The following is a 14,057-nucleotide window of genomic DNA, read 5'->3' on the forward strand; positions in this document are numbered from 1 at the left end:
AGCAACCAGAAATCTGCAGCTTCAAAGTTCCAAGTGGAATATTCAAACCCAGCCCCTGTAGAAGGTTGGGCTTGTTTGTGGGGAGAAACCTCTTGTAGATGTTTTGAAAATGAGTGTGTTCAGTGACCAATCCCAGCTCTGCCTACAAAACTGTGCCATCCCTGTTTGTAATGTAAGAGCCAATTAGCATCACTGTTCTGTGCTCTGTATATGTGCGACATTTCTGAGGAATGTAAGAGCCAATTAGCATCACTGTTCTGTGCTCTGTATATGTGCGACATTTCTGAGGAACAATGACAAGGCTTTTTGTTTATAATAAAAAGTGGAAGGTCAATTTTCTAGGATGCTGGGCAGCACGGTGGCGCAGTGGATTAGCCCTGTTGCCTCTGTTGCTAACTTTGGTTGGCTCTTAATTCGTTGCCCGTTGGGTCTTTACTGAATTTGCTCTGTTTCTATAACCTTTGCTCTAGAGCCGCCAGGTATCTTTATGATACCGCCACGAGGTTCAAGTTCAAGTACGGATCAATAACTCAACACACCAATTAGTAAGATTCAAATCAAAACACATTTATTATACACAGTAAATCGCTACTCATGCATAAACTCTACTTTCTAGACTATTCTCTATCACTAAAAGACCGATACTTAGCTTGGAACTGGCCCACCAGGTCAGGGGAACAAATGGCCTTTTGTTCGATTCTGAGCCTGCAGGATTCAAAAGCTGGTATGGACTGGTAGCTAGGAGCGCCTATCTCGTAGCGAGCGTTGACTGGAGACTGGAGGCTGGCAGGGACTGGTAGCTAGGAGCGCCTATCTCATAGCGAGCGTTGACTGGAGGCTTACTTGGTTGTTGCGGCAGCTAGGCAGGTCACTGTCAAGGGTTGGTTCGCGCTGCTGAGTGACCCTGCTAAGAAGAACGATTTGAACTTGGGGACTCTATTTTATAGTCCCCAGGGGCTTCCCGCCCCTTCGGGGCGGACCCCGTACCTGGTTCCAAGTTACTACGTTCCGATCACTTGGACCGATTTCTCCAATACTGGAGTTGTTCCCTGATCGCTGGATGGCCCATGTGTGTCCGTTGGCCTTCCTTTGTCTTGGCTCCTGCTTGGCGCCGAGGTGTTTGGCTTGGCCTTATTCACCTCAAATGTTTTGATTGTTCCCGGGATCACTCATTAGTATGCAGATGGCTGTGAGTTTCAGTGCTGTCTGGGCTTTTTCAAGTTCTAATACACAGGATTTCTGCACTTGCTAGTTTTTGCCTGTGTTGGCTGAATTTCCCTGCAGCATTTGTGGATCTCCATTTTAAGTCGGGAAGTGGCCAACCCAGGTGGTTACACTCCCTCCTTGTGATCCCTAGCGTGAAGGATCACATAACTGCGTTGTCTTCATTCCCTGACCCAGCGAGCCCTTTTTCCATGGCCTCTACACTGACCATAACTACGTATGAAAAATTTTAAATAACAATTCCAAGTTGCGCTATGTCACAACAGGGACATGCATTACAACATTAAAAAACGGTACCTCTAACTATCCTCAATAAACTATCCTCACTCAAACAATCAAAAATAATCTACAACACTTTAAATTTACAAATAGCAGCAACACAAGTTTGTCTGGCTTGGCAGTCAAGTACAGAGGTTTACATTCTTTATTGAACAAAATGACGCCGAACGAATGTCCTTTATTGTAGACCGAAAATAGGGGATCTCATCCTGTATACCTGGGTGCTAGAGCGGTAGGCTCTCCTTCGCCATTTTCTCATGCGGATAGTCTGCACGATGCTGCAGAATATTGCCAATACTAGGAGGGATTCAATTACGTATGATAGTGAATACCAGGTTAGAAACCAGGTCGGGGTTAACTATGTCAGGGTGTAGTGTATGGTAGGGGTGGGAATCATTCACGGCCTGTGTGGTAGGGGTCAGGGGGGTAGCATCCATGCGCAACTGAAGGGATCCTGCTAAGATCCAGGTGAACATGAAGGTTGTCTTCATCTTTCGGTCTTCTTTTTCTTCCTCTTGAGTTCCTGAGGTTCCGGAGTTCTATGGACACAGTATAATATCTGTTACTATCTTGTGTAATATCTTGAATGATAGCATGTCTGTCTTTTAGTGCCAATTTCCCTTTTTAATTGGTCACCATGTGTGACTCCCTCATTTAAAAAAAAACCGAATGTTTGGACAAGACATCTAAGAAAATACTGCCGTACTGCGAGCCGTCTCGCAGCCTGTGTCATTTACCATCCTTGTGTTTGAGAATGTAAATAGCATAGGGAAGCAATCCTACGGGTTGCTAAACCAAACAAAATAATTTTGAACGTAATGAGCCAAAAATGGGGTGCGTATGGGCCTCGGCGGGTAAGATTTAGATGGAATCCCCGGGTAGGACGCTAATCAATGCCATATGTGCTCTACCCGAGCGTAGTTGACCATGGGAGGGTCCTCAGGCAGGGCGGAGACCAATGCCGTTTCTCTACTGCCTGAGTAACCGGCAAGAACAGGTAAGAATGTGGTCGTCGTGGGGGCTGCCTCTCGTGATTACCTTCGAATCAGGAGAGTAGTTATGATTGTTGTCTGCCAACAGATATGGCGTGGGGCCGTGGAAAAAAAAAATTCCGATCTCACATACAACACATAACAGTAACAAACAAACCTTGAACAACATGCTGCATGTTCCATCAGAAAGGACACCGTTTTTTTTTCAAGCGGTTCCTTTTAAAACATCACCTGGTCACCTCAGTTATCAGTTGCGAACAGGGTCGCAAAGGGGTTCTCGTTTTGGGAGTCAGGCTCAAAGTCATCCTCTTCTCCCAGATGCCATACTCTCGAATGTACAAGGGCTGATAGGGCTGCATGGTGCGATTTGGGGTCCATCTCGTCGTTTCGGACGAGCCTGTATGAATTGTCACGGTGCCAAAACGTTTTATCTAATTCTGTGGGGACGGAGTCGGGGTCGTAATCGTAGGGCGGTGGTCTTTGGTGGGGTTTGTTGAGGAATGTGATCAGGAAGGGATCACTCAAATCGTGTTCTGATTCGCTGGGTGTGGGGCCTGTTGCATGGGGATAGTAGGGAGGCGTGCTGTGGCTATTGTCTGTGTCACAGTCGTTGTCTCTGCTGCTGCTGTCTGTGGGCGTTCCGGGGCGGAGTCTAGAGTTCAGGGGTGGAGTCGAGGGTGAGTCCGTGGATGGGGTGGACGTGTTGGGGGAGGGTAGCGATACGTTGGCTGTGGGCGGGGTGTGGTATGCTGCGTCGAGCATGACGTGATGTGCGTGGTTGGACTGTGGGCCATATGCCTTAAGCTGGTTAATATGGAACCACGCAGTCTTTCCGTTGGGGTACTTAATTTTATAGACAGAGGGGCTTACTTTGTCCGCAATGGAGTACAGACCCGAATATTTAGGTGACAGGAATGTGCTGGGGTTATAGATGGAGAGCATGACTTGCTGTCCTACCTCAAACTCAGTCGCATGCACTGTCTTGTCGAAACAGGCTTTGCTCTGTTTCTTTCTTGTGCCTAATCTTACTGCGGCTGCTAGCTGAGCTGTTTTCACATTTTCATCTAACTGTTTGACTGCGTTGTCGTGTGTGAGGGCCGTCACTTCGGGGCTGGTCAAGTCCCATCCTAATAAAAATTCTGTGCCTTTCATGGGGCGTCCGGTCATGAGAGTGTGTGGGGTGTAACCTGTGGATGTTGAAATTGCATTTCTCAAAAACATCAGCGCAAAAGGGAGGACTGAATCCCAAGTGGTGTTGTTTTGTTGGACCATTTTTCTGAGGGTGGCTTTTAGGGTCCGATTCATGCGCTCCACTATACCACTTGACTGGGGGTGGTATGCGATGTGGAATTTTTGGGTAATGCTAAATATTGTGAGGACGTTCTTCATGACACGTCCCGTAAAATGGGAACCGTGGTCGGATTCAATGCTGCGGGGGAGTCCCCATCTCGTAAAGATGTGGTGGGTTAAGATCTTTGCGGTGGTCTTTGCTGTGTTCATTCTGGATGGGAATGCCTCTACCCATTTCGTAAAAGTGTCTATGACGACTAATATGTACTTGTAACCATTCCTGCTAGGGGGCAATGGTCCTATAAAATCAATCTGGAGGTTAGTCCAGGGGCCGTTAACGGGGCGGGTGTGACTAAGTTGAGCTTTCTTGGCGTATCTGTCCGGATTGTTCTGGGCACAGATAAGGCAATTCTCAACGTAGTGCGTTACGTCATCTTTTAAACTTGGCCACCAACAGAGCTGCCTGAGGTGGGCTGTAGTGGGATCAATTCCCTGATGCCCATGACTATCATGGAACAAACAAATGAGCTGATTCCTGTCCTGTTCAGGAACCACATAAAGGGTGTCTTTTAGGATCACACCGTCATGAGTGGTCAGTGCATTTTTAAACCTATCGTATGGGGCTGGAAAGTTTCCTTTTAAAATCTCCCTGAGATTACTATCTTGCTTCTGGGCCTGCACTAAATCCTCGATATTAGTCTGTGAGACCTGAACTGCATTCACTGGGGCGCTTTCGGCGGGGTTCCAAAAATGTCCATGTCCATTTCTGCACTTTCTAGTTTTTGCCTGTTGTTGCTAACTTTCCGGTTGGTTCAATTGCTCTGTTTTATTACCTTTGCTCTCGAGTCGCCAGGTATCTTTATGATACCGCCACGAGGTTCAAGTCCAAGTAATGGTCAATAACTCAATACACCTATTAGTAAGATTCAGATCAAAGCACATTTATTATACACAGTAATCGCTATTCATGCACAAATTCTACGTCTAAGCTACTTCTACAACTAACAGGCCTATACTTAACTTCGGACTGGCCCACCAGGTCAGGGGAACAAATGGCCTTTCATTTGGGTTCTGAGCCTGTGGGATTCGAAGTTGGCACGGATTGGTAGCTAGGAGCGCCTGTCTCGTAGCGAGCTTTGACTTGAGACTTACTTCTTTTGGCAGTCACTGCACCGGTCACGGTCAAGGTTGGTTCGAAGTTGCTGGTGACCCGGGCAGGAAGAAGAGAGCGAGTTGAACTTGGGGGCTTAATTTTATAGTCCCCAGGTGCTTCCCGCCTTTCGGGGCGGACCCTGAACCTGGTTCTAGGTGATTGGACTTCGTTCCAATTACTTGGTTCGATTTCTCCAATACTGGAGCGGTTCCCTGATCGATGGGCGGTCTTGAGGTGTTCATTAACCTCTTTTGTGTTGGCTCCTGCTGGCGCCGGGGAGTCTGGCTTAGTTTTGTGCGTCCCAAATGTTGCTATTGTTCCCGGGGATTGCTCATTAGTATGTAGATGGCCGCTACATTATTATGCTGATGGTCGCTGGTATCGATGCTGCCTGGGCTTTTGCAGAGTTAAATACACAGCAAACCTGCACCTGCTGGTTTCTGCCTGTGTTGGCTGAATTTCCCTTCAGCCTTTGCCGTTCGCCATTTTAAATCGGGACTTGGCCAACTCAGGTGGCTACACTGTGTTGGCTGAATTTCCCTGCAGCCTTTGTGGATCTCCATTTTAAGTCGGGAAGTGGCCAACCCAGGTGGCTACACCTCACAGCGCCGAGGTCCCAGGTTCGGTCCCGGCTCTGTGTCACTGTCCGTGTGGAGTTTGCACATTGTCCCCGTGTTTGCATGGGTTTCGCCCCCACAACAAAAATGATGTGCAGGCTAGGTGGATTGGCCACGTTAAAATTGCCCCATAATTGGAAAAAATGAATTGGGTGCCCTAAGTTTAAAAAAAAACATTTTGTCAGATGCTACTTGACAGGAGAGGTTACTACCGGAGAGATTATCTTTATGAAGTGAGGTGAGAAATTAGAGCACTTTTTCTTTGCAACTGATGAGGAGAATGTCGACGTTCTTCAAAATTAGAAGGGGTTGTATTGTGGCAGATAGAGGAAGGTTATTTATACTAGCCAACAGGATGATAAAAGGGCACAAGTTTTGGATGACCTCTGGAGAATTGAAAGATCACAACGGCATGGTAGCACAGTGGTTAGCACTGTTGCTTCACAGCACCAGGGACTCTGGTTCAATTCCCAGCTTGGATCACTGTCTGTGCAGAGTCTGCACATTCTCCCCCTGTCTGCGGGATTTCCTCCAGGTGCTCCGGTTTCCTCCCACAAGTTCTGAAAGACGTGCTTGTTAGGTGAATTGGACATTCTGAATTCTCCCTCAGTGTACCCGAACAGGCGCCAGAGTGTGGCGACTAGGGGATTTTCAACGTAACTTCACTGCAGTGTTAATATAAGCTGATGAAACTCGTTGCAGAGTACGCCCCATTGACTGTAGTGCCCAGTGTCACCCTGAAGCTGGGGCTCCATACGACTGCCCCACTATCCTAGGATTCTATGGAGGAAACTAGAAAATAGATTATGCTTTTTGTCACTAAAGTCTAATTAAGCAATTCTCTGGATAATAAAGTAATCTTGCCAAGTGTGGGGCTTCCGTTTTATTTTTTAATAAAGTTCTCTCCCACTTTCTTGAATTCCTTGTAACCCAGTCGAACTTAATTGTGAAGGGTAGACACATAGAGTTGCACTCAACCCCTACCAAAAACATTTTGAAACTGGCCATTCAGGGATGGGGTGTCAATGATTCTCATTTTGAATTCCATCCCCCACTTCCTGTGTGGAATGTGAAATAGCAGGGTTGGTAGCACAGTGGTTAGCACTGTTAATTCGCAGCGCCAGGGACCCGGATTTGATTCCCGGCTTGGGTCACTGTCTGTGCGGAGTCTGCATGCTCTCCCCGTGCCTGAGTGGGTTTCCTCCGGGTGCTCCGGTTTCCTCCCGCAAATCCCGAAAAGACGTGCTTGTTCGGTGAATTGGACATTCTGAATTCTCCCTCAATGTACCCGAACAGGTGCCATAGTGTGGAGACTAGGGGATTTTCACAGTAACTTCACTGCAGTGTTAATATAAGCCTACGTGTGACAATAGTAAAGATTATTGTTAATATCTCCCTACCCTTGATAAATGGAATGCACCCTATAGGATCGTGGTTGGACAGGTGCATACAATCACTTAATGATTATAGAGCAATTTTCCACTCTTTGCCTTCCCATCTACCCTCCACCACCGCTCAAGACTATGATTATTCATATTAATTTTTTGTTTACATTAAATATTTCCAGGGCGATGTTGGATTTTCTCCTGCCTCAATGCGATCCGCATTCCATTAATGAAGGAATTTTGTATTGAAGAATTTGAGTTCAGTCAATCCTACTTGTTCTTCTGGGATAAGGTATTATGAAACTATTTCATGCATCTTTTAAACATTTCATTGTTTTTAGTGAAAAACCTTAGAAAGGGACAGGATAAACTGATTGATTTAAGGAGCGAATGTAGCTTTGTGTAACGGGTTGTTTACATGCCTGAATATATTGAATCAATATTCCACCCACCCACCCTATCAGCGTAACCCTGCGCATTGATCCACCTAACCATCACACCTTTGGACTGTGAGAGGAAATTGGAGCACCCGGAAGAAACGCACGCAGAAACTGGGAGAATGTGCAAACTCCACACAGTCACCCAAGTATCTTGCACTGTGAAGCAGCTGTGCTAACCACCATGTTGCCCCATACAGAAAAGACAGGGAATGCTCAAGGCACTGTATCCATAGTGATAATCTTTGCCAGCATGGAAACCTGTGATATTGAGGTATAATATTTTAAAACATCAATGGTTTTCCTTTTCACAGATTGAGCGTTGCTATTACTACTTGAATGCGTTCGTTGAGATTGCCCAGAGGACTGGCAAAGAAGAAGAACCCGTTGATGGTAGACTTTTGCAATTTCTGCTATCGAATCCCACAAATGATGGAGGACAGTGGGGTATGCTCGTCAATCTCATTGGTAAGACCCATTATTTTTTGTTGTATTAAAACTGAAATGATTATCTGGTAATGAACAGTATCCACTGTTAGTTAGACTTGCAAATTAACTGATACTTTCCATTGCAAACTACTACGGGGAACAGTTAAGGGGAATTGAGCAAATCTTCACACAGATTGGGGATTGTAGGGCTGGGACATAGTCCACAAACTGGAAACACACCTTTCCGAAGTGAAATTGGGAAACATTTCTCTCAGTAAAGGGTGGTAGAAGTTTGGAACTCCCTTCCACAACAGCAATGGATGCTAGATTATATTGTAAATTTAAAATCTTAGTGGTAGATATTTGATAACTAAAGATATTAAGGGAAATGGTACAAAGGTGGGTGTATGGAGTTGGATTGCAGATCATTCATGATGTCCATTGAACGGCTGACTCATGTTCTTATAAGTTGCTGAAAGTGGGAGCAGATGCAGCGAGGGAAATTTTGGGATTGAGCAAGTGACTGTATCTCCATAAACTGTTAGATTGACACATTAAGGGCTGAGAGGTAGGGAGAGATGCTACAGATGCTGAAAATCTGAAATAAAACTTCTAATTATCAATTAAGTAAGAGACCTCCATTTTGAGCTTGACGGAGTAAAATGAGGAAGCAAAATGAATGTGGATTGAAAAACAAATCTCTTCTCTGCCTTGTAGAGAAACATGGACTTATGCCAAAGAAGTGCTTCCCTGAATCTCATAGTTCAGAAGCCAGCAAGGCCATGGATGATGTTCTGAATCACAAGGTAGGAATAAACTTGAAATGATTGCTGAACTATATTTCCTGCATGTTTTCGACAATCGTACTCCGAGCCGAAATCTTGTGAAGGGGAGCAAATTTCCGCCCTGTGGCCGATGATTGCGATCAGAAAACTACTGGAAGATTTCACTCAGTCTGCCACATCGCAATGTCTTGGTCTCAACAGTCAGGAGGATATTTGGAGGATGGGGGAAGAAAAGAAGAGTAATATTGATATATGTGTGACCAAATGGGAAGAGACCAGGAAGGGGTTGGGAGGGAGGAGGAGACATTAAAGGGGCTGAATGGCCTATTCCTATTCATGGGGTGGAATTTTACAGCTCTGTCAGTCAGGGCAGTGGTGGGACCGGAAATTGTGGCGAGCTGTCGGCAGGACAGGAAAATCCCGCTGGTGGGTGGGAAAACCACCTGGCCATTGTCACACATTTGTTTGGCGGAGCTTGCTGTGTGTAAACTGACTGCCATTACAGCAGTGACTACGCTGCCAAAAGTACTCTATTAGCTGGTTGTAAAGTGCCTATGCCTTGTGGGCTTGAAAGGCATTATATAAATGCAATTCTCATTCTTTTATTGATCTTTGTTAACTGTTGCAATTGATCCTTTTACTTCCTTTTCTGCTGCCCAGTTGCGAGAATATTGTAGCCGCCTAAGAAAGCTGGTGAAAAATGGATCATCCAAGGATGAACTCTCGGCTGAAAAGGACAATATGATTGAGGAGGTGAGCTTCTTTTGTTAGTGAATGTTGCAAAGTCGATGTATTTTTGAATTTGCAGCTGTTGGAGTGAATTTGGAACCGTAAGTTAAAGCAGCCAAAGTGACACCATTCCAACCCCCTCCCCTGATCAACTGATTAACCCACGACCTGATCATTCCCTCGCCCGTTCACTTATGCACACTCATTCGTGAAAAGACTTGACCTTTAAAAACACCTAAATACAGCAGCTGCTGTCATAAAAAGGGGGCTTGTCCGCTCCTCTCCCCCCACCCACCCCCTCCCCACCCCCACCTTTCCTATGGTCGCTGGATTTACACTGGAGAGTCTGTGCCGCCCATTTCTGCTTCAGCCAGGACCGGAAGATGCGGCTGAACATGGGTAGCACGTCAAGTCGGTGAACGGTTCGTGGGCAGCCATAAAGCACCCAGCATTGGCCCAGGTGTTGTGGTCAGTGGCAATCATGGATCACTGCCCCATTCATGATGTTCACCACTGCATATGAACATCAAACATAATCGAACACCTACGGTGTGCGTATCTCTTGGTCCCATTGTGATGAAATTCAAATACTCGCCTTGACCTGAGGTTGTCAACTCCAGTTCCCTCACGGCCTTGTTCCTTTGGCGCAAGTACTGGCCGGGAAATGGTTGTACGTGCGCAGTTTGGTCATGTTACCTTCTTCTAGCCAGGAACCAGTCCTGTGCAGAATCAAGGAAGGGCAAAGTGTGAAAAAGCAGGCCAGAAGACTTGATGTGGATTGCCATTATCTTCTAGATGCCCCAGTAAGATGGGTTGGGGGGGGGGGGGGGCGGGGGGGTGTTGAGAGGGGGTGCAGTTTGCAAACCAGGGAGAGGTCCCAGAAGGATCTCCAGGGTAATGGACGAAGACAAAGATAAGGATCAGGACTAGGTCTCGTTAAGTAAAACTAAAAGAAGGAGCTTGTTTTTCTTTTTGTTTCTCTGTTTTTGTAAAATGTTTCTCGTTTTGCATTTCATGGAAGATGTTAGTGATACCGTTTGCATTGATTTGGGACCAGCAGTAGAGCTGAGTGAGTTAAGGTTTTCATTTGCACTGTTGGGGGATGGAGGTGTGCTTGTTTTGATCTTGGTGTTTTTCTGTTGGGCAATTGTGTGGGGATTGTTTGATGTTGGAGTTTGTTTGTATGAGCGGGGGGGGACAATAGGTGTGAGACTATCTGGCGCCGGGGATGGGGGCCACCAAGCTAGCTGGGCGAGCTAGCTCTCGGAAGCGGAGTGGGGGGTCTGCATATGTTTGGTTTAGTAAAGGGGTTGGGTTACAGGGTGTTGTTACTAGGGGCGTGAGGGGGGGTGAGATTTGGGCAGCCGAGGGTGTAGGATTTTGCAAGCCCAACCAATCCTACCAACTGCCCTGGCTTGAGACAATTCGCACCTCTTTAACCTGGGGTTACCCCTCTCTCTGGATCTGTAAAGACTTAATTACCTGCAAATGCTCGCATTCAAAGTATTGTTTGGCATCTTTGACTTTGTCTATATATATGTTTCTGGAACCCACCTCTTCATTCACCTGAGGAAGGAGCAGTGCTCCGAAAGCTAGTGATTTGAAACAAAACTGTTGGACTTTAAGCTGGTGTTGTAAGACTTCTTATTTGCTCACCCCAATCCAACGCCGGTATCCCCACATCTTGGAATAAGGGGTCAAATGTATGATAGCTAAATTTGCTGCTGACACAAAGATAAGTGGGAGAGTAAGTTGTGAAGAGGACATGAGGTGTCTGCAAAGGGATATAGATAGGTTGAGTGAGTTGGCAAAATCTTGACAGATGGAGTACAATGTGGAAAAATGTGATTTGTCCACTTGGCAGGAAGAATAGAAATGCAGTATACTATTTAAATAGAGAGAGATCGCAGAACAATGCAGTACAGAGGGATCTGGGTGTCCTGGTATAGGAATCTCAATTTTGTGGAGGTACAGCAAGTGATTAGGAAGGAAAATAGAATCTTAAAGAACAACGAACAAAGAAACGTACAGCACAGGAACAGGCCCTTCGGCCCTCCAAGCCTGTGCCGGCCATGCTGCCCGTCTAAACTAAAATCTTCTACACTTCCTGGGTCCGTATCCCTCTATTCCCATCCTATTCATGTATTTGTCAAGATGCCCCTTAAATGTCACTATCGTCCCTGCCTCCACCACCTCCTCCGGCAGCGAGTTCCAGGCCACTACCCTTTGTGTAAAAAAACTTGCCTCGTACATCTCCTCTAAACCTTGCCCCTCGCACCTTAAACCTATGCCCCGTAGTAATTGACCTCTCTACCCTGGGAAAAAGCCTCTGACTATCCACTCTGTCTATGCCCCTCATAATTTTGTAGATCTCTATCAGGTCACCCCTCGAGCTCCGTCGTTCCAGTGAGAACAAACCAAGTTTATTCAACCGTTCCTCATAGCTAATGCCCTCCATACCAGGCAACATTCTGGTAAATCTCTTCTGCACCCTCTCCAAAGCCTCCACATCCTTCTGGTAGTGTGGCGTCCAGAATTGAACACTATACTCCAAGTGTGGCCTAACTAAGGTTCTATACAGCTGCAACATGTCTTACCAATTCTTGTACTCAATGTCCCGGCCAATGAAAGCAAGCATGCCGTATGCCTTCTTGACTACCTTCTCCACCTGTGTTGCCCCTTTCAGTGACCTGTGGACCTGTACACCTAGATTTCTGACTGACAATGCTCTTGAGGGTTAAAATATATTTAGAGTACCCAATTCTTTCTTTCCAATTAAGGGGCAATCTAGCGTGGCCAATCCACCTCATGTGCACATCTTTGGGTTGTGGGGGTGAGACCCATGCAGGCATGGGGAGAATGTGCAAACTCCACACGGACAGTGACCCGGGGCCGGGATCAAACCCGGGTCCTCGGCACTGCAAGGCCGCAGTGCTAACTACTGTGCCGCCCAGGAATTTTGTTGTTTATTGCGGGGGAAAAGGAATCTACAGGGAGGGAAATTTTGCTGCATTCGCACCGATGTTGGGGAAACCACGAGTGGAGTACTGTGTACAGTTTGTGTCTCCCTACATAGGATAGAATTTCATTAGAAGCAGTTCCGAGAATGTTGGTTTGAGTGATACTGGGAAGAGGCAAGTTAACTTGTGAGGAAAAATTCAGTTTCAAAGAAATTAGGTGATCCTATTGAAATGTACAAGATCCTGATGGGATTTGGCTAGGTGAGTGCTGAAAGCATGTTTTCCCCTTGTGGGAGAGACTAGAACTAGGCGACATAGTTTAATAACAAAGGGTTTCTAATTTCATAGAATCCCTGCAGTGCAGAATGTTAGCTTCAGGCTGCTGTTGAGTAAAGAGTCAAGAGTTCTGTTCCTCTCCCAAACACCTTTATTTTCCTTGAACACACTCTGTACAAAACTCTATCACCACGCCACACAAACCAAATGCCACCTGCAACCCCTTTACACATCAGTGTCAATTATTGGATACTTAACATCTATTTGTCATGTAATTGGAATGTCTCTTAACCCATTCCTAACACAGAAGGAGGCCATTGGGCCCATCCAGTCTGCACACATCCCTTGAAAGAGCACCCTACCCAAGCCCACTCCCCTATAGCTGCACCTAACCGTTGGACACTAAGGTGCAATTTAGCACGGCCAATCCACCTCACCTGAAAATCTTTGGACTCTGGGAGAAAACCGGAGCACCCGGAGGAAACCCACGCAGATGCAGGGAGAACGTGCAACCACCACACAGACAGTCCACCTGAAGTCGGAATCGACCTCGAGTCCCTGGCATTGTGAGGCAGCGGCGCTAACCACTGTGGCACCGTGCCGCCCATGGAGATGGGGAGAAACCGGTGTCGTGAGGCTGTGGAATTATTTTCCTCAGAAAGCAGCGGAAGCCAGGTCAATGCATGTTTTTAAAGTTGTGTTAGATAGATTCTTCACTGACGAGTGCTTCAAAGGTAGACAGGAATGTAGAGCTGAGGTCACAATCTTACTGTATGGTGGCGTAGACTTAAGGGGCTGAATGGCCCACTCAGTTCAGATGACGGGTGCTTAACTTGGGTCCAAAAATGACCGTCACAATGGAATAAAATTAAAAACCAACAACATTTGAGAATTCATATTAACTCTGCTACATTTATAACATTACTATGTACATTTAATCCAAAACAAATTGCCTGGATTTGTTCCAGTATCCATGATTGTAAAACATCATCGTCTGGATTTTCCTCATCTTCATCAGCAGTACTGGTAACTTTGGCTTCATCTTCTTTACCGCTGAAGACAGGACTTTTAACATTTCGGAAATTATGTTTGAACAATATTAGGATCCAGTTCATTCCACACATCTATGATCCATTGGCCCAATGTTGCTAGTGAGAATACTCACGCGTTTCTTCCCATAAGGAATGATTTTTCTTTTGCCACCCTCCTTAACAGCGCAGTGGACTGCAGAGGTTCAAGAAGGCGGCTCATCACCACTTTCTCAATGGCAATTAGGAATGGGCAATAAATGCTGGCCTAGCCAGCGAAGCCGCCATCCCGCGAACACATACAAGGATTGAACAACACAAGTAAGACCACCAAACTGCCACGTTGCTGTTGGTGCATCTACCAGCATTCCATCATTGGTGAGGCGGGTTTTGAACTTGTCCCAGGCAAGCAAACTTTTTTTTTCTGTGCATAGCCCTCCTTGTTCAAATTCCACACTAACTTGATGGGCGGC

General features: G+C 46.2%; 1 protein-coding gene across 1 annotated transcript in view; it reads left to right on the forward strand.

Moving 5' to 3' along the window:
- blmh (bleomycin hydrolase) overlaps positions 1-14,057 on the forward strand; it is a 105,804-nt gene that overhangs the window by 4,390 nt on the left and 87,357 nt on the right. The window contains exons 3-6 of the mRNA XM_072469601.1: positions 7,123-7,232; positions 7,692-7,845; positions 8,524-8,612; positions 9,252-9,344. Coding sequence (XP_072325702.1) covers positions 7,123-7,232; positions 7,692-7,845; positions 8,524-8,612; positions 9,252-9,344 — 446 coding nt within the window. The remainder of the gene's footprint in view (positions 1-7,122; positions 7,233-7,691; positions 7,846-8,523; positions 8,613-9,251; positions 9,345-14,057) is intronic.

The sequence above is a fragment of the Scyliorhinus torazame genome, chromosome 12 (assembly GCF_047496885.1).
Source record: "Scyliorhinus torazame isolate Kashiwa2021f chromosome 12, sScyTor2.1, whole genome shotgun sequence".
In the NCBI taxonomy this organism is placed as follows: Eukaryota; Metazoa; Chordata; class Chondrichthyes; order Carcharhiniformes; family Scyliorhinidae; genus Scyliorhinus; species Scyliorhinus torazame.